The following is a 14,735-nucleotide window of genomic DNA, read 5'->3' on the forward strand; positions in this document are numbered from 1 at the left end:
CAAAATCATTGAACAGCAAACCAATGAATAATCTTAACTACAAGCAGTAGAGTCCTAGAGTTGTACAGCACAGAAATAGACCCTTCAGTCCAACGTGTCCATGCTGACCAGATATCCTAAACTAATATCAGCCCATTTGCCAGTACTTGGCCCGTATACCTCTAAACCCTTATTCTTATACACACCCAGATGCCTTTTAAATGTCACAATTGTGCCAGCCTCCACCACTTCCTCTGGCAGCTTATTCCATACATGCACCACCATCAGTGTGAAAAGTTGCCCCTTAGATCCCTTTTTATATCTTTTAGTTTCTCACCCTAAACATATGCCCTCTAATTCTGGACTGTCCGAGCCCAGGGAAAAGACTTTGTCTATTTACTCTATCCATGGCCCTTATGATTTTATAAACCTCTATAAGGTCACCCCTCAGCCTCTGATGCTCCAAGGAAAACAAACCCAGCCTATTCGGCCTATCCCTACACATCAAATCCTCCAACCCTGGCAACATCCTTTATAAATCTTTTCTGAACCCTTTCAAGTTTCACAACATTCTTCTGATGGCAAGGAGACCAGAATTGCGTGCACTATTCCAAAAGTGGCCTAACCTAATGTCCTGTACAGCCTCAAGATAACCTCCCAGTACTCAATGTTCTTACTAATAAAGGAAAGCATACAAAATGCCTGCTTCACTATCCTATCCACTTGTGACTCCACTTTCAAGGAACTATGAGCCTACACTCCCAAGGTCTTTGTTCAACAATACTCCCCAGGACCTTCCCATTTAAATGTATAAGTCCTGCCCTGATTTGCCTTTCCAAAACGCAGCACCTCACATTTATCTGAATTAAACTCCACCTGCCACTCATCGGCCCATCTAATCAAGATCCTGTTGTGTGCAGAGATAACCTTCGCTGTCCACTATGTGTCCAGTTTTGGTGTCATCTGTAAATTTGCTGACTATACCTCCTACGTTCACATCCAAATCATTTATATAAATGATACCACTGGTCACAGGCTCCCAGTCTCAAAAGCAACCCTCCACCATCCTCTATCTTCTACCTTCAAGCCAGTTCTCTATCCAAGTGGCTAGTTCTCCCTGTACTGTATGAGATCTAACCTTGCTAACCAGTCTACCATGAGGAACCTTGTCAAACACCTTACTGAAGTCCATACAGATCACGTCCACCACTCTGCCCTCATCAATCCTCTTTGTTACTTCTTCATAAAAGCTCCATCCAGTTAGTGAGACATGTCCCATGCACAAGCCATGTTCACTACCCCTAATCAGTCCTTGCCTTTCCAAATACATGTAAATCCTGTCCCTCAAGATTCCCTCCAACAACTTGCCTACCACCGACGTTGGCTCACCGGTCGACAGTTCCCTGGTTTTTCCTGACCATCTTTCTTTAAATAGTGGCACCATGTTAGCCAACCTCCAGTTTTCTGGCACCTCACCTGCAACTATCAATGATTCAATTATCTCAGTAAGGGGCTCAGCAATCACTTCCCTAGCTTTCCAGAGAGTTCTCGGGTACACCTGATCAGGTACTGGGCATTTATCCACCTTTTATGCGTTTTAAGACATCCAACACCACTACCTCTGTAATATGGACATTTTTCAAGATGTCACCATCTATTTCTCCACATTCTATATCTTCCATGTCCTTCTCCATAGTGGACACTGATTTAGTATCTCCCCATCTCCTGCGGCTCCACACACAGGCTGTCTTGCCGATCTTTGAGGGGCCCTAATCTCTCCCCAGTTATCCTTTTGTCCTTTTAATGTATTTATAGAATCCCTTTGGATCCTCCTTTTTAACCTTGTTTGCCAAAGCTATCTCATGCCTTCTTTTTGTCATCCTGATTTCCCTCTTAAGTATACTCCTACTGCCTTTATACTCTTTGAAGGATTCACTCTATTTCTGCTGTCTATAGCTGACAAATGCTTCCTTTTTCTTAACCAATTCCTTAATTTCTCTAGTCATCCAACATTCCATTCACCTACCAGCTTTGCCTATCACCCTCACAGGGATATACTGTCTCTGGACTGTCGTTATCTCTTCTTTTTTTTTTAAGGCTTCCCACGTTTCGGCCATCCCTTTGCCTGCAGCATCTGCCCCCCCAGTCAATGTTTGAAAGGTTTTAAATTAGATTCCCTACAGTATGGAAACAAGCCCTTTTGCCCAACAAGTCCACACCAACCCTCCGAAGAGTAACTCACCCAGACCCATTCTCCTACCCTATATTTACTCCTAACTTGGCAATTTAGCATGCCCAATTCACCTGACCTGCATGTCTTTTGGATTGTGGGAGGAAACCGGAGCACCTGGAGGAAACCCACGCAGACCCGGGGAAAATGTGCAAACTCCATATAGACAGTTGCCCAAGGCGGGAGTCGAACCCAGGTCCCTGGCGCTGTGAGGCTGCAGTGTTAACCACTGAGCCACTGCTGCCGGTAGGTCTTGCCTAATACCGTCAAATTGGCTTTCCTCCAATTTAGAATTTCAATTTTTTAAAACTTGTAGTACTCTGGTCTATCCTTTACCATCGTTATTTTAAAACAAATAGAATTATGGTTGCTAGCCCCAAAGTGCTCTCCTACTTTCAACTCCTTTACCTGCCCTGCCTTATTTCCCAAGAATAGGTCAAGTTTTGTACCTTTTCTCGTAGGTAAATCCACATACTGAATCAGAAAATTTTCTTGAACACCCTTATCAAAATCTTCTCCGTCTAAACCCTTAAAACTATGGCAATCCCAGACTATGTTTGGAAAGTTAAAATCCCCTACCATAATCACCCTATTATTTTTCAGATAATTGAGATCTAACTTACAAATTTGTTTCAAAATTTCCTGCTGACTATTGGGAGGTCTATAATTCAATCCCAATATGGTGATCATCCCTTTCTTATTTCTCAGTTTCACCCAAATAACCTCCCTGGATGTATTCTCAGGAATATACCCCCTAAGTACAACTGTAAAGCTTAGCCCTTATCAAAAATGTCACTCCCTCACCTCTCTTGCCCCCTTTCTATCCTTCTTCTATAATTTATATTCTGGAACATCGAGCTGCCAATCCTGTCCATTCCTGAGCCATGACTCTGTAATTACTATAATCTCCCAGTCTCATAATTCTCACCTTGCCCTGAGTTCAACTGCAATCCCTATTAGGCCTCTTGCATCGAAACAAATGCAATTTAGTTTCAGTCCTTGATGTCTGTTTTGTTCCTGCCTGGCCTGACTGTTCGACCTGAAAAAGGGTTACACCCGAAATGTCGATTTCTGCACCTCCTGATGCTGCCTGGCTTGTCTTGTTCTTCCAGCCTCCTGCCTGTCTTCTTTGGATTCCAACATTTGCAATTTTTTTGTCTGCGTCTCATACACTCAGGTGGATGGATTACCTCCAGGAAAATGTATCTGTGATTTTTCTTTCTTTCTATAACTGCCATCCAACACACCCCCTTGCTCCTGAAAATTCATTATTGCCTCTAACTGTCACTCCAACTGATCTGATAGGATTCACAACCAAAAACATTTCTTGCAGACATAATCATCAGTAACATGGAAACTCTCCTTAAACTCCCACATCTCACTCTACTAAAGCCCATCTTTGTTCCTTCACAACCTATAGACCCAGAAAATAGCACTGCCTTTTTGCTCTTTAAAAAAAAAGTGATCCAGGCTAACTTAGTACTTATGGTTTATATTTTTAAAATTTTATCAAGAGACAGATCTCAATGAAAGATATATAATCAAGAAAGAACCCCCACTACTCACTATTGTAGATTTAGAGCAAGGTTACACTCAAAAACTATGCACTTATCTGGTTCTGTGCTGTGAGCTCTTCCATACAGGTTCCTTCAAGGTCACCTGTGAATTTTGCTGTTGTTAACCTTTCCTAGACGCACTTCGATGTCCAGAGATAGTTGAACTCGTACAACAAAGGCAGTAACTATGTAGATTCACTGCTGTGTCAAATAGCCGTATAGGTTTCTTTGTCTGACCATATGGTCACTGTCTTTGTCTTCCTTCTTTGTGCCATTGTTTTGATCTTTTTTCCCCCAAAGTTCCAAACAATGCAACAACTTATAAAACAGTAATTGCTGCTCCTGGAATTCGAGGAAATCGACCTCAGCACATAAAATAGCTCAAAAAAGGAGTAGCTCTAACAGCCACAATGTTTTCTGTCCTCCATCTTGGATTACCCACATCACAAAACAGTAGATTTATGGTAACTGTAAAGTTGGTGTAATTAAAAACAAACCAAAATACTTTATCTGAGGGAGACAGAACTGAACCATCATAACCATCCTTCAGCACTTTTATATTGCAGCTCTTGAAATCTCTTGAATATGCTGCCTTCCAATGTGCTGTCTAAGATCCTCTTTCACAGTTGTTTTTTAAATGTATTTAAAGTACAAGTAAATGATCAGTAATTTATAAGTTTCGAAGCATTTGCCCACACAACTGCCGCTGCAAGTCACATCAAGACTTGTTTTAAACTGGTTATTGAATTGAATAACCGCAGTCTCTCTGCAGAAACCAAAGGAATAGTGCAGTAAAAATCCACTTGATAGCTGTGTACAGCCACATTTTCAAATACAGTGCCCAGCAATCAGCCAGATATTTGTAGTTTACATATGCCTGGCAAACTCACTTTCTAGGGTTATTAAATATCAATTGGATCAGGATATATCTGGGTATTTACTAATGTACTGTGTAGAGAAAAAGATGAAAATATCCAGTAGACAAAATTACTCTTTGCAACCCAAGAATGAATGCAGGAGAGTCTATTTCCAGCATTACTTTGATAAGTGTTTTTAATCAGTCTACTTCATTATTTGGTCCTGTTAAAATGAAGGCCACCCCTTTACTTCCATGCTGTTGAAGTTTGTGGGCCACAGTGAGCAGAAATGTGCTTTTATCTGGTGCTTTTCATTTCCATTTGCAAGACTTATGAATGGATAGGGGAGGCATTTGTGACCCTTCTCTGTACTAATTGTGTTAACCAGGTGCTCGTGTGCAGTCTGCCTCTGTGCTGGTTAAACTCCAAGAGCTGAAGGATGTCCAGAATGAGCTCAAATCAAAACAAACTGAATTGCAGCAAGTGGATAAAGAGCTGGCAAGTCTCCAGAATATTGTTGAAATGTATGTCTGCTTCTTGGGTTATTAAACATCTTTTATTCTACCGAAATTATTATTTGAAATGCTTAAAGTGTATAAATCGACAACTGTTTATACAAGTTAACATTCTAGCTGTCTCCATCTCCACTCCCCCCACCCTCCCCACAGCAAGGAGAGAACTTAGATTTGTATAATGCTATGCCAAGCCTCTCAGAAACATTCAATGTGCTTCACATGCAATGTTTTATTTTGATGTATTTTGCTTGTCTTATTGGCAAAAAAAAACCTTCATACCTCATCACCAAACAAATAGCTGATCAATTTGTGGTGCTTGTTGAGAAAACTGGCAGAGAGAGCTCTATTGTCAAAACTCTCAACTGAACTATTGAAATGGATAGGGAGCTTCTGTTTCCTCTCTTTCAAAAGAGAGGCAGCTCAGACCATGTAAGTAGCACCTTTAATATAACACTTCTATGTCAGCTTAAATTGGACTTGTATCCACAAGCTTCAGACTCAGCCAGAATCTGGTTTTTAGGTCCTGATTGGAGCAGGCACAAAGGTCAGCTTCTTGGCTCCATTCCACTTGCAAGTTGTTTTCCTGAACTGCGAGGGGGTTTGTGCATGGAATTATGCTGCAGTTTCCTAATTTGCCTTGGGTTCCCAGAAGCAGTCAGGGTTCAAAGCAGCTGTCTAATAGCACTGAGGAAGCAGGGCCAGAGCTCTAGGCAGCCTTAGAGGCCCTCCCATCTTTCTTAGCTTCAGTAGCCACCTTAGGCCATGTTTTAAAAGTTGTACATTCTAACCATACAACAATGGCTCAGCAGCTGAGAGGTTCTTTTTATTTTAAATTTTAAAAAACTTGAGTGAGGTCATCTTCCAATATCCAGAATCCTTAATTGAATGCAGAGCCCATTCTCTGGACATTAATTGGCCAGTTCAGGAGAAATTGCAGTTGAATGTTCCTCTTCAATTCTAACTCCCAGCTGAACCTGATGACAGACTCCTGAAGCCCACAAGAAAAAGCTTGCACTCGAAGTTAATGTTTCGAACTCTGAACTCTTACTCCAGTGCCACTGACATTTTCCATGTATTCTTTACTAGACTATGTTGGTTCTATCAGGCTTGCTCCTGAGTTTGGGGTTTTGTGTTTCTCTGCAGGAAGCTTTTCAGGCACCATTGTACTGGAATCAGTCTGTTTCTGTTAGTTGCCATTCTCCTTCTCTGCTGCCATTATTCTACTGCTTGTTGACTGTTTCTCATTGTTGATGACATTGTTTAACTGCTTTTCTGGTATACACTACTCATTATTGAGACCACAACTGAGTTCCTTGAATGACCCTCTACTGTTTCAGATACTTCTTTTATTTCTTCATTACCCTTTATAATTACCTCTTGCATCATCAATCTCTTTTATTGTTTAATCATTAACCATCTTTTTCCATTCCACACCCCACCACACAATAGCTTTCTTGCCACTGTGTATGTGTGCAAAAATAGTAACATGTAAAGCCTATTCCAATTTTGACATTGTTTTCCTTCTACAGTCTCTGAGACCTTTTTTTCTGTATGCTATCTCAATTTTCCATGACTTTTCCTCAAGAAAATCTCATAGTGTGCTTGTGGATACTATGGCGCTCCATCAATTCATGGACTCATTCATCTGCCACACCTATCCCTGAATTTGGGTGTTAGTTAATTGGTGCTGTAAGGAGCCTCCAGCGTATCTGCAAATCCATTGCATTCTACCACAGGACTTCGAGCATTTGAGCATTCCAGCCTTTGGCCTTCCACTTGCCAAAATGCATCTGTATCTGTCAATCTGCTGAATTGCTTCCTCACCTCCTGTCTTTTATGCTCTTCTGCAAGTAATAGCCTTCATCTGCCCATCAAAGCTTTTCTCCTTTTGGTACTTTAGCCATATTTTGATCCCTTAAGTCCAACCGGCACAGACTTGAATGTTTATGACTGCATCTAGTTTAACCATTCATCATCAAATCTGACTGGATCTGTTGATGCTATCAGACCTTGCTAATCTCTGCTCAAAGCTTCCATAGTTTCACAATCAAAACTATTCCTGTTCTTTTTAGCCATTATTGACCCTGTTGTTAGGCTATTCTCCACCCTTGCCTCCAACAAATAATAATAATTGAGACCGTCATTCTCTGCCTTATTTTTCTCCCTCTTCCCCTCTATCTACTCATTGCTGTTCAACAAGCCATACCTTCCCCCAAGGACCCACTTGCCTTAGCTGTGACTTGACTTTTTGTTTGAGACAGTACAAAATGTTCTAAGTAGCCAGTACTGGACCAGTTTCTTTTCTCCACTTTGTCGATTTGTATGTTGCAAAAATGTTATTGACAACTGATCCTTTGTAAGTCCAAGTGCCCTGTTATTTTGCAAGCCTTTCTGTTCTGATTCTGAATGAATATCAGAGCCAGAAACCAATATCTGGTGTCTCTCCATTCCCCTTCCCAACCCTGATCCATTTTATTCAAACTTTTCCTCATATTTTTGATCTGTTCCACAGGTATAAATCATGCACTTCCTCATGACTGAAAAGCCTGGTGGTAGTAGTAAAGCTGGGCTGCTGAAAAGAGTATACGCATGCTTTTGGACTCCTTTTGTAAAAGGCGCTGGCCAGATTTAAAGTTCGTGTATGTGGCCAGTGAAGTTTTGTGGGTTAAATTTTGGCATTGTAATGAAAAAGATGATAACTACAGAGATATCAGTGAACAAGAAAGGGAAAGGCTTGACTATATTTATTTAACTGTTTAGGCCAAAGTAATTCAGTAAACAAATTGAAAACACCCTTCTTTGTGTTCTGATGTCACATTTGATGATGCAGATAATTTTTTTTCTCTCAAATCTTTTCAGATACCGAGAGTTGAAACAGCAACGTGAATTAAAATCTCAGGAGGAAGAATTACTATTAGTGAAGCTTCAACAGAGCTCCTACCACAAACAGCAGGAGGAATTGGAAACCCTTCAAAAAACTATTGGTATTTGGTACTATAACTGTAAGGGATGGGGTGGGGATGGAATTAGTGAAATTTTAAGTATAATTTTCATGAAAGCAGGATATCGTCAGAGGAATATATTCTAGCATGCTATTTTATATGGCCTCAATTTTGAATACTTGTTTAAATGTTAATGTGTAAAATGGCTGCTTTGCATTACTTCTGGGAGAAGGCTTTGAAGTACGGTGGCTGGCATTTGTTTCTGTTAACATTGTTACTAAAAGTGATAAAATGGCATCAGTGGGGTGTATCATTGGAACTGAATCTACTGCTATGTATGTTAAGAGTAACCTGGCAAAATACCTAGTGAGGTAAGCTTCAGTAGCTAGTTTGGCTTTAGAAAGGGAAGATTTTGACTAAATTTTGCTTCTTTCAAAAAAGAGAATCAGCGATTACTATTGCCCTTTATAATCTGAAATCATATAGAGTCATAGAGATGTACAACATGGAAACAGACCCTTCAGTCCAATTTGTCCATGCTGACCAGATATTCTAACCTGATCTAGTCCCATTTGTCAGCACGTGGCCCATATCCTCTAAACATATCCTATTCATATACCCATCAGATGCTTTTTAAATGCTGTAATTGTACCAGCCTCCACAACTTTCTCTGGCAGCTTATTCCATACATGCAGTGTCCTTTGTGTGAAAACCTTGCCTCATAGATCCCTTTTATATCTTTCCCCTCTCATCCTAAATGTATGTCCTTTAGTTCTAAATTCCCCCACTCCAGGGAAAATACTTTGTCTATTTGTCCTATCCATGCTCCTCATGATTTTATAAACCTCAAAGGTCACCCCTGAGCATCCAATGTTTCAAGGAAAACAGCCCCAGTCTATTCAGCCTCTCCTTATAGCTCAAATCCTCCAACACTGGCAACATCCTTGTAAATCTATTCTGTACCCTTTCAAGTTTCACAACATCCTTCTAGGAGGGTGACCAATATTGCACGAAATATTCCAAAAGTGGCCAAACCAATGTCCTGTACAGCCGCAACATCACCTCCCGACTCCTATACTCTATTCTCTGACCGATTAAAGGAAAGCATACCAAATGCCGCCTTCACTATCCTACTACCTGCAACTATACTTTCAAGGAGCTATGAACCTGCACTCCAAGGTCTTTGTTCAGCAACACTCCACAGGACCATACCATTAAGTGTAAAAGACCTGCTCTGATTTGTTTTTCCAAAATGCAGCACCTTGCTTTTATCTAAATTAAACTCCGTGTGCCACTCCTCAACCCATTTGCTCATCTGATCAAGACCCCTTTGTAATCTGAGGTAAAGTTCTTTGCTAACCTTCAACTTTGGTGTCATCTACAAACTTACTAACTATGCCTCCTATATTCACATCCAAATCATTTATGTAAATGACGAAAAATAGTGGACCCAGCATCAATCCTTGTGACACACCACTGGTCACAGGCCTCCACCACCATCCTCTGTCTTCTACCCTCGAGCCTGTTCTGTATCCATTTGGCTAGTTCTCCTTGTATTCCATGAAATTTCACCTTGCTAACCAGTCTCCCATGGGGAACCTTGTCGAACACTTTACTGAGGTCCATATAGATCATGTCCACTGCTCTGCCCTCATCAATCCTCCTTGTTACTTCAAGAAACTCAATCAACTCAATGATTTCCCATGTACAAAGCCATGCTAACTATCGCTAATCAGTCCTTGCCTTTCTAAATACATGTAAATCATGTCCCTCAGGATTCCCTCCAAAAACTTGCTCACCACCACGTCAGACTCACTGGTCTACAATTCCTTGGCTTGTCCTTACCACCTTTCTTAAATAGTGGCACCACGTTACCCAACCACCAGTCTTCCTGCACTGCACCTGTGACTATCAATGATCCAAATATTTCAACAAGGGGCACTTTGATATCACCATCTATTTCCCCATTTTCTGTATCTTCCAGGTCCTTCTCCACAGTAAACACTGATGCAAATTACTCATTTAGTATCTTGCCCCATCTTCTGCGGCTCCACACGTGGGCTGTCTTGCTGATCTTTAAATGGCCGTCTTCTCTCCCCAGTTACCCTTTTGTCCTTTTAATGTATTTATAAAAGTCCTTTTGGATTTTCCTTAACCCTATTTGCCAAAGTATCTCATATGCCCTTTTGCCCTCCTGATTTTGCTCTCCTATTGCCTTTAATACTCTTCTAAGGATTCATTTGATCTCTCCTATTTGTACCTGACATGTACTTCCTTCTTTTTCTTAACCAAAATCTTAATTTCTCTAGTCATTCATCATTCCCTACACCTACCAGCCTTTCCTTTCACCCAAACAGAGATATACGTCTCTGGGCTCTCGTTATCTCATTTTTTTGAAGGCTACCCACTTTCCAGCTGGACCTTCACCTGCGAACATCAGCCCTGGCATGAATTGTTCAAGCTTTAAAACACATTAATGAGATTCTTTATCGAAAGTCTTCTGATTTAAATCAAAAGTAAATTTTGCTAATGCATCAAACTGCCCAAGAAGCTTGATTTAACAACAAGTAATTGTGAGAGCTTTAATGTTAGGTTTGAGAATGTGTTAAATTCTCCAGGATAACTTACTTTTAATTTGTAAAAGTGACCTGAATACACGTGCTAGTATTTTTTGATGAAGGGATGTGGTCTTCGCTGGCTTGACCAATGTTTATTGCCCATCCCTAATTGACCTTGAGCTAGTTTGCTAGGTTCTTTCAGAGGGCAGTTAAGAGTCAATCATATTACTGAGTGTCTGGAGTCACATGTGGTTAGTAAGAATTTTGGATTTTCTTCCCGGATGAATAATAGTGAACCAGATGGATGTTTACAACAGTTGTCCGTGATTCTGTGGATGCCATTAGGCTAGCATTTAACACCATATTTTTATTGAACTCCCGTGTCACTATCTGACGTGTGGGTTTTGAACCCATGCCTCCAAAATGTTAAACTGCGAATCCTAAACACTAAACTAGTGACTTTGTCATTACTCTGCCTCCTGTAAATTTAAATTTCTTTAGTTACAAATGAAAAGAAATTAATGATGCAAGGAACATTTTCTTGATGAGTATTTGGAACTGCCGTTTTTGCATTGCAAGACTTTTCCTTCTATTATCCACAAAAATCTTGACAACTAACTTTTCATTTGCAATAATCAAATTGTCTCAAGTGTACTCTGCTACTTTTGGCTCAAAGAGATTAACCACAGAGTATACTGTGGTGTGACCTCAATGTAGCACATATTTATGGTGTCTTTTAATTTTAGATGAGTGTGAAGCAACACTGAAAAAAACAAAAGAAGTTCAAAAGAAGGCTGAAGAAAAGTACAAGATCTTGGAAAACAAAATGAAAAATGCAGAATTTGAGAGGGAGAAAGAACTAAAAGAAGCTCAGAAAAGGCTTGATGATGCCAAAAGGAAGGCCGATTTGTCCAATAAGAAGACTAAAGGGAAACAACAGGTGCTTAACATTGCAATGAGATGTATAATTTGTCACAAATCCAGTTTGTCTGAAAGAGATCTGTTGCGTTTGGTGGTGAGTCAAAGTTGCACAGCTCTGATTTATTTTCCCCCTGTAATATGTGACAGAAAAGTGGAGTTAAAGATGTGTACAGAACTCTTGGAATTAAGTTATTTTTATAGGTTGAAGAATTGATTTGTATTGCTAAATTTCTAATTCTCACATTCACCCTCCCATTGTGTAAGGGGGAAATTGGACTGGACAACTCTTATGTCCCCAGGAACAATATTGGAGGTGACCTGAGAGTGGATTGCTCTTTTTAAAGTCACCAAGGGAGGGCCAAATGGCCTATTCGTGCTCCTAGTTTCTATGGGAAAGGTGGTTGATGGGAGAAATGAGCAAGGGAGGCTTAAAACTAAGTGTAAAGGCAAATGCTTGGTTCATGAAGTTGCCTTCACATGAAAGGAGATTTTACCCAGTTTGAAAATACGGATGTTTGTTCTTTCTAAAGATATATTAGGTCTATCTTGTATTGCTGCTGTCGCAGATTATACAAAATTCTGCCTGCATTCTGCATTGTTTCTTTTATCAACACATTGACATCAAACTTGCTTAAAATCATGTCTATCTGAAAGTAGATTTTCCACATTTCCTATTCAGGATCACTGGCTGTTTAACACATTTGCACTTGTTTTAAAATAATTTTAAAATTTCAGTCCTGTTTCAATTTACAGAAGCTGGTTCCTTTTCAGTGGATGTTTGTTCAGGCGTTTTAATTTATGTTCCAAAATGAAATGTAGGGGAAACGAGGAAAATCTTTTCCGTTGCTTTTTTTTCCCTCTGATCCTAGTTTGTCGTGTTTAATCTGTAGGAAGTGGATGCTTTGCTTTTAGAACTGGAAGAGTTGAAGCGTGAACAGACTGCGTACAAACAGCAGATTGAGGCTGTGGATGAAGCCATCAAATCTTACAAAGAGCAGATTGAAAACATGGCTGAAGAAATAGCAAATAATAAGGTACTAATCTATTAAAATAGAAACCTATGATCTGCAAAGTGCAGGTCACGTGATTTTGATAATTGTATGTGTATTTCATTCTTTTAATTGCAGGAAGCTGTGAAGAAAGCTCAGGATGACCTGGCTAAACAGAAGGAAACCATAAAGTCTCAGAATAAAGAAATACAAATCAAAGCCAATTCCATATCTGAGTTAGTGAAACAAAAAAATGAAGCACAGTTGAAAATTCAGGAATTGGAGCACAACATTCATAAACATAAAAAGGACACTGCTGAGGCTGCTGCTAAGGTTAGTACAAGAGAATAAAGAGAAAGTAATAAGTGATTAATGGAAAGATTAATCACTGTACAATCACAAATTAATAGCAATGCTGCCAGGAATTAAGCATTTTGTGGGTTTAGAAAATGGGTTAGGTACCAAATGACCGAGCTATTCGTAGTCTGTTTTCACTATCCTGAAAGATTGTTGGTGATCCTTGAGCAGTCTTCCTGTGAAGTTTTGGTCACAGCTCAGTTAGTTGTTCATGGTGAGAATTCTGCACATTGATTTCTGCTTCCAGTTTTCCAATAGAGACTTAAGCTGGCGCAAAAAGAGTATATCATTTCCACTGTACTGTCTGTGGGAAACGTGGCAGGATGACTTTCAAATGCTGTTGCTTGGGACCATGACTACCTAAATTATATGGAGTGATTTGAATGTAACCTGAATGATAAGAGCAAAAATATTAAACTTCCATCACTATTGTTCTAATTATTGTTCCACATTGAAGGTGGCAAAATCTATTTGGCAACATAGCTGTAAAAATTGGGCCTACATTTATGTAAAATTTTACTGTTACTTGACTGCAATTTCTATAACTGATTCAAATCCATGACAAATTATTTAACTGTATCCTCCATCCATATTTGTCTTTATTATTGAATGTAATTTAAGCTTCCAGTTTGTTTCGATATTGACGACTGTCATACTTCTGAAGTAGAAGCCTAAATGCTGGTGTTTTTGATGCTCTCGGCAATCAAAATATCTTTTCCCCCTTCTCTGTTTTATCTATCTTTTAATAAAAGTTAATAATTGTTAGAATTCTGATGAAAGCAAACAGGTTTACATGAAAATAAAAATGAATTAGTAATTGTAGTGACTAAATAAAATTGTTTAATGTTACGTTATTTTAAATTAACACTTTAATGATTTTGTAAAATTAATGCTTTGGAATCAAGTGTTTTTTTTTAAACTTTTTGACCACTTTACTACTTGAAACAAACTAATCACATTGTCCTTGGGCATACAAGGAGGTAACTTGGGATCACCTAAGTAGCAAGAGTATACTGAACAGGGAAGACTGTTGGGAATGATGTAAAGCACATTTGGAAAGTAGGGATCAAACGCTGAGCAACATTTAGACCAAAGATAGAAGCGGGCGTGTTGACTGCAGAATTGTAGACTATTAGGTTGGGGATCAAGGTTAGTAAGAGTCATAGAGATGTACAGCACGGAAACAGACCCTTAGGTCCAAGTTGCCCATGCCGACTAGGTATCCCAACCCAATCTAGTCCCACCTGCTAGCACCCGGCCCATAGCCCTCCAAACTCTTCGTATTTGTATACCCATCCAGATGCCTTTTAAATGTTGCAATTGTACTAGCCTCCACCACTCTCTCTGTCAGCTCATTCCATACACATACCACCCTCTGCATGAAAACGTTGCCCCTTAGGTCTCTTTTATATCTTTCCCCTCTCGCCCTAAACCTATGCCCTCTAGTTCTGGACTCCCCCACACCAGGGAAAAGATTATCTCTTTATCGTGTCCATGCCCCTCATGATTTTATAAGCCTCTATGATGTCACCCCTCAGCCTCTGATGCTGCAGGGAATACAGCCCTCGCCTATTCACCTTCTCCCTATAGCTCAAATTCTCCAACCCTGGCAACATCCTTGTAAGTCTTTTCTGAGCCCTTTCAAGTTTCACAACATCTTTCCGATAGGAAGGAGACCAGTATTGCACGCAATATTCTAACAGTGGCCTAACCAATGTCCTGTACAGCCTCAACATGACCTCCCAACTCCTGTACTCCATACTCTGACCAATAAAGGAAAGCGTACCAAATGACTCCTATTTACCTGCTATTCCACTTTCAAGGAGCTATG

The 14,735-nt window shown here is 39.9% G+C and overlaps 1 protein-coding gene across 1 annotated transcript in view; it reads left to right on the forward strand.

Annotated features, from left to right (window-relative positions):
- Positions 1 to 14,735, forward strand: part of smc2 (structural maintenance of chromosomes 2) — a 51,459-nt gene that overhangs the window by 26,864 nt on the left and 9,860 nt on the right. The window contains exons 15-19 of the mRNA XM_043716076.1: positions 5,011 to 5,146; positions 7,997 to 8,121; positions 11,384 to 11,577; positions 12,449 to 12,592; positions 12,686 to 12,880. Coding sequence (XP_043572011.1) covers positions 5,011 to 5,146; positions 7,997 to 8,121; positions 11,384 to 11,577; positions 12,449 to 12,592; positions 12,686 to 12,880 — 794 coding nt within the window. The remainder of the gene's footprint in view (positions 1 to 5,010; positions 5,147 to 7,996; positions 8,122 to 11,383; positions 11,578 to 12,448; positions 12,593 to 12,685; positions 12,881 to 14,735) is intronic.

The sequence above is a fragment of the Chiloscyllium plagiosum genome, chromosome 2, assembly GCF_004010195.1.
Source record: "Chiloscyllium plagiosum isolate BGI_BamShark_2017 chromosome 2, ASM401019v2, whole genome shotgun sequence".
Lineage (NCBI taxonomy): Eukaryota > Metazoa > Chordata > Chondrichthyes > Orectolobiformes > Hemiscylliidae > Chiloscyllium > Chiloscyllium plagiosum.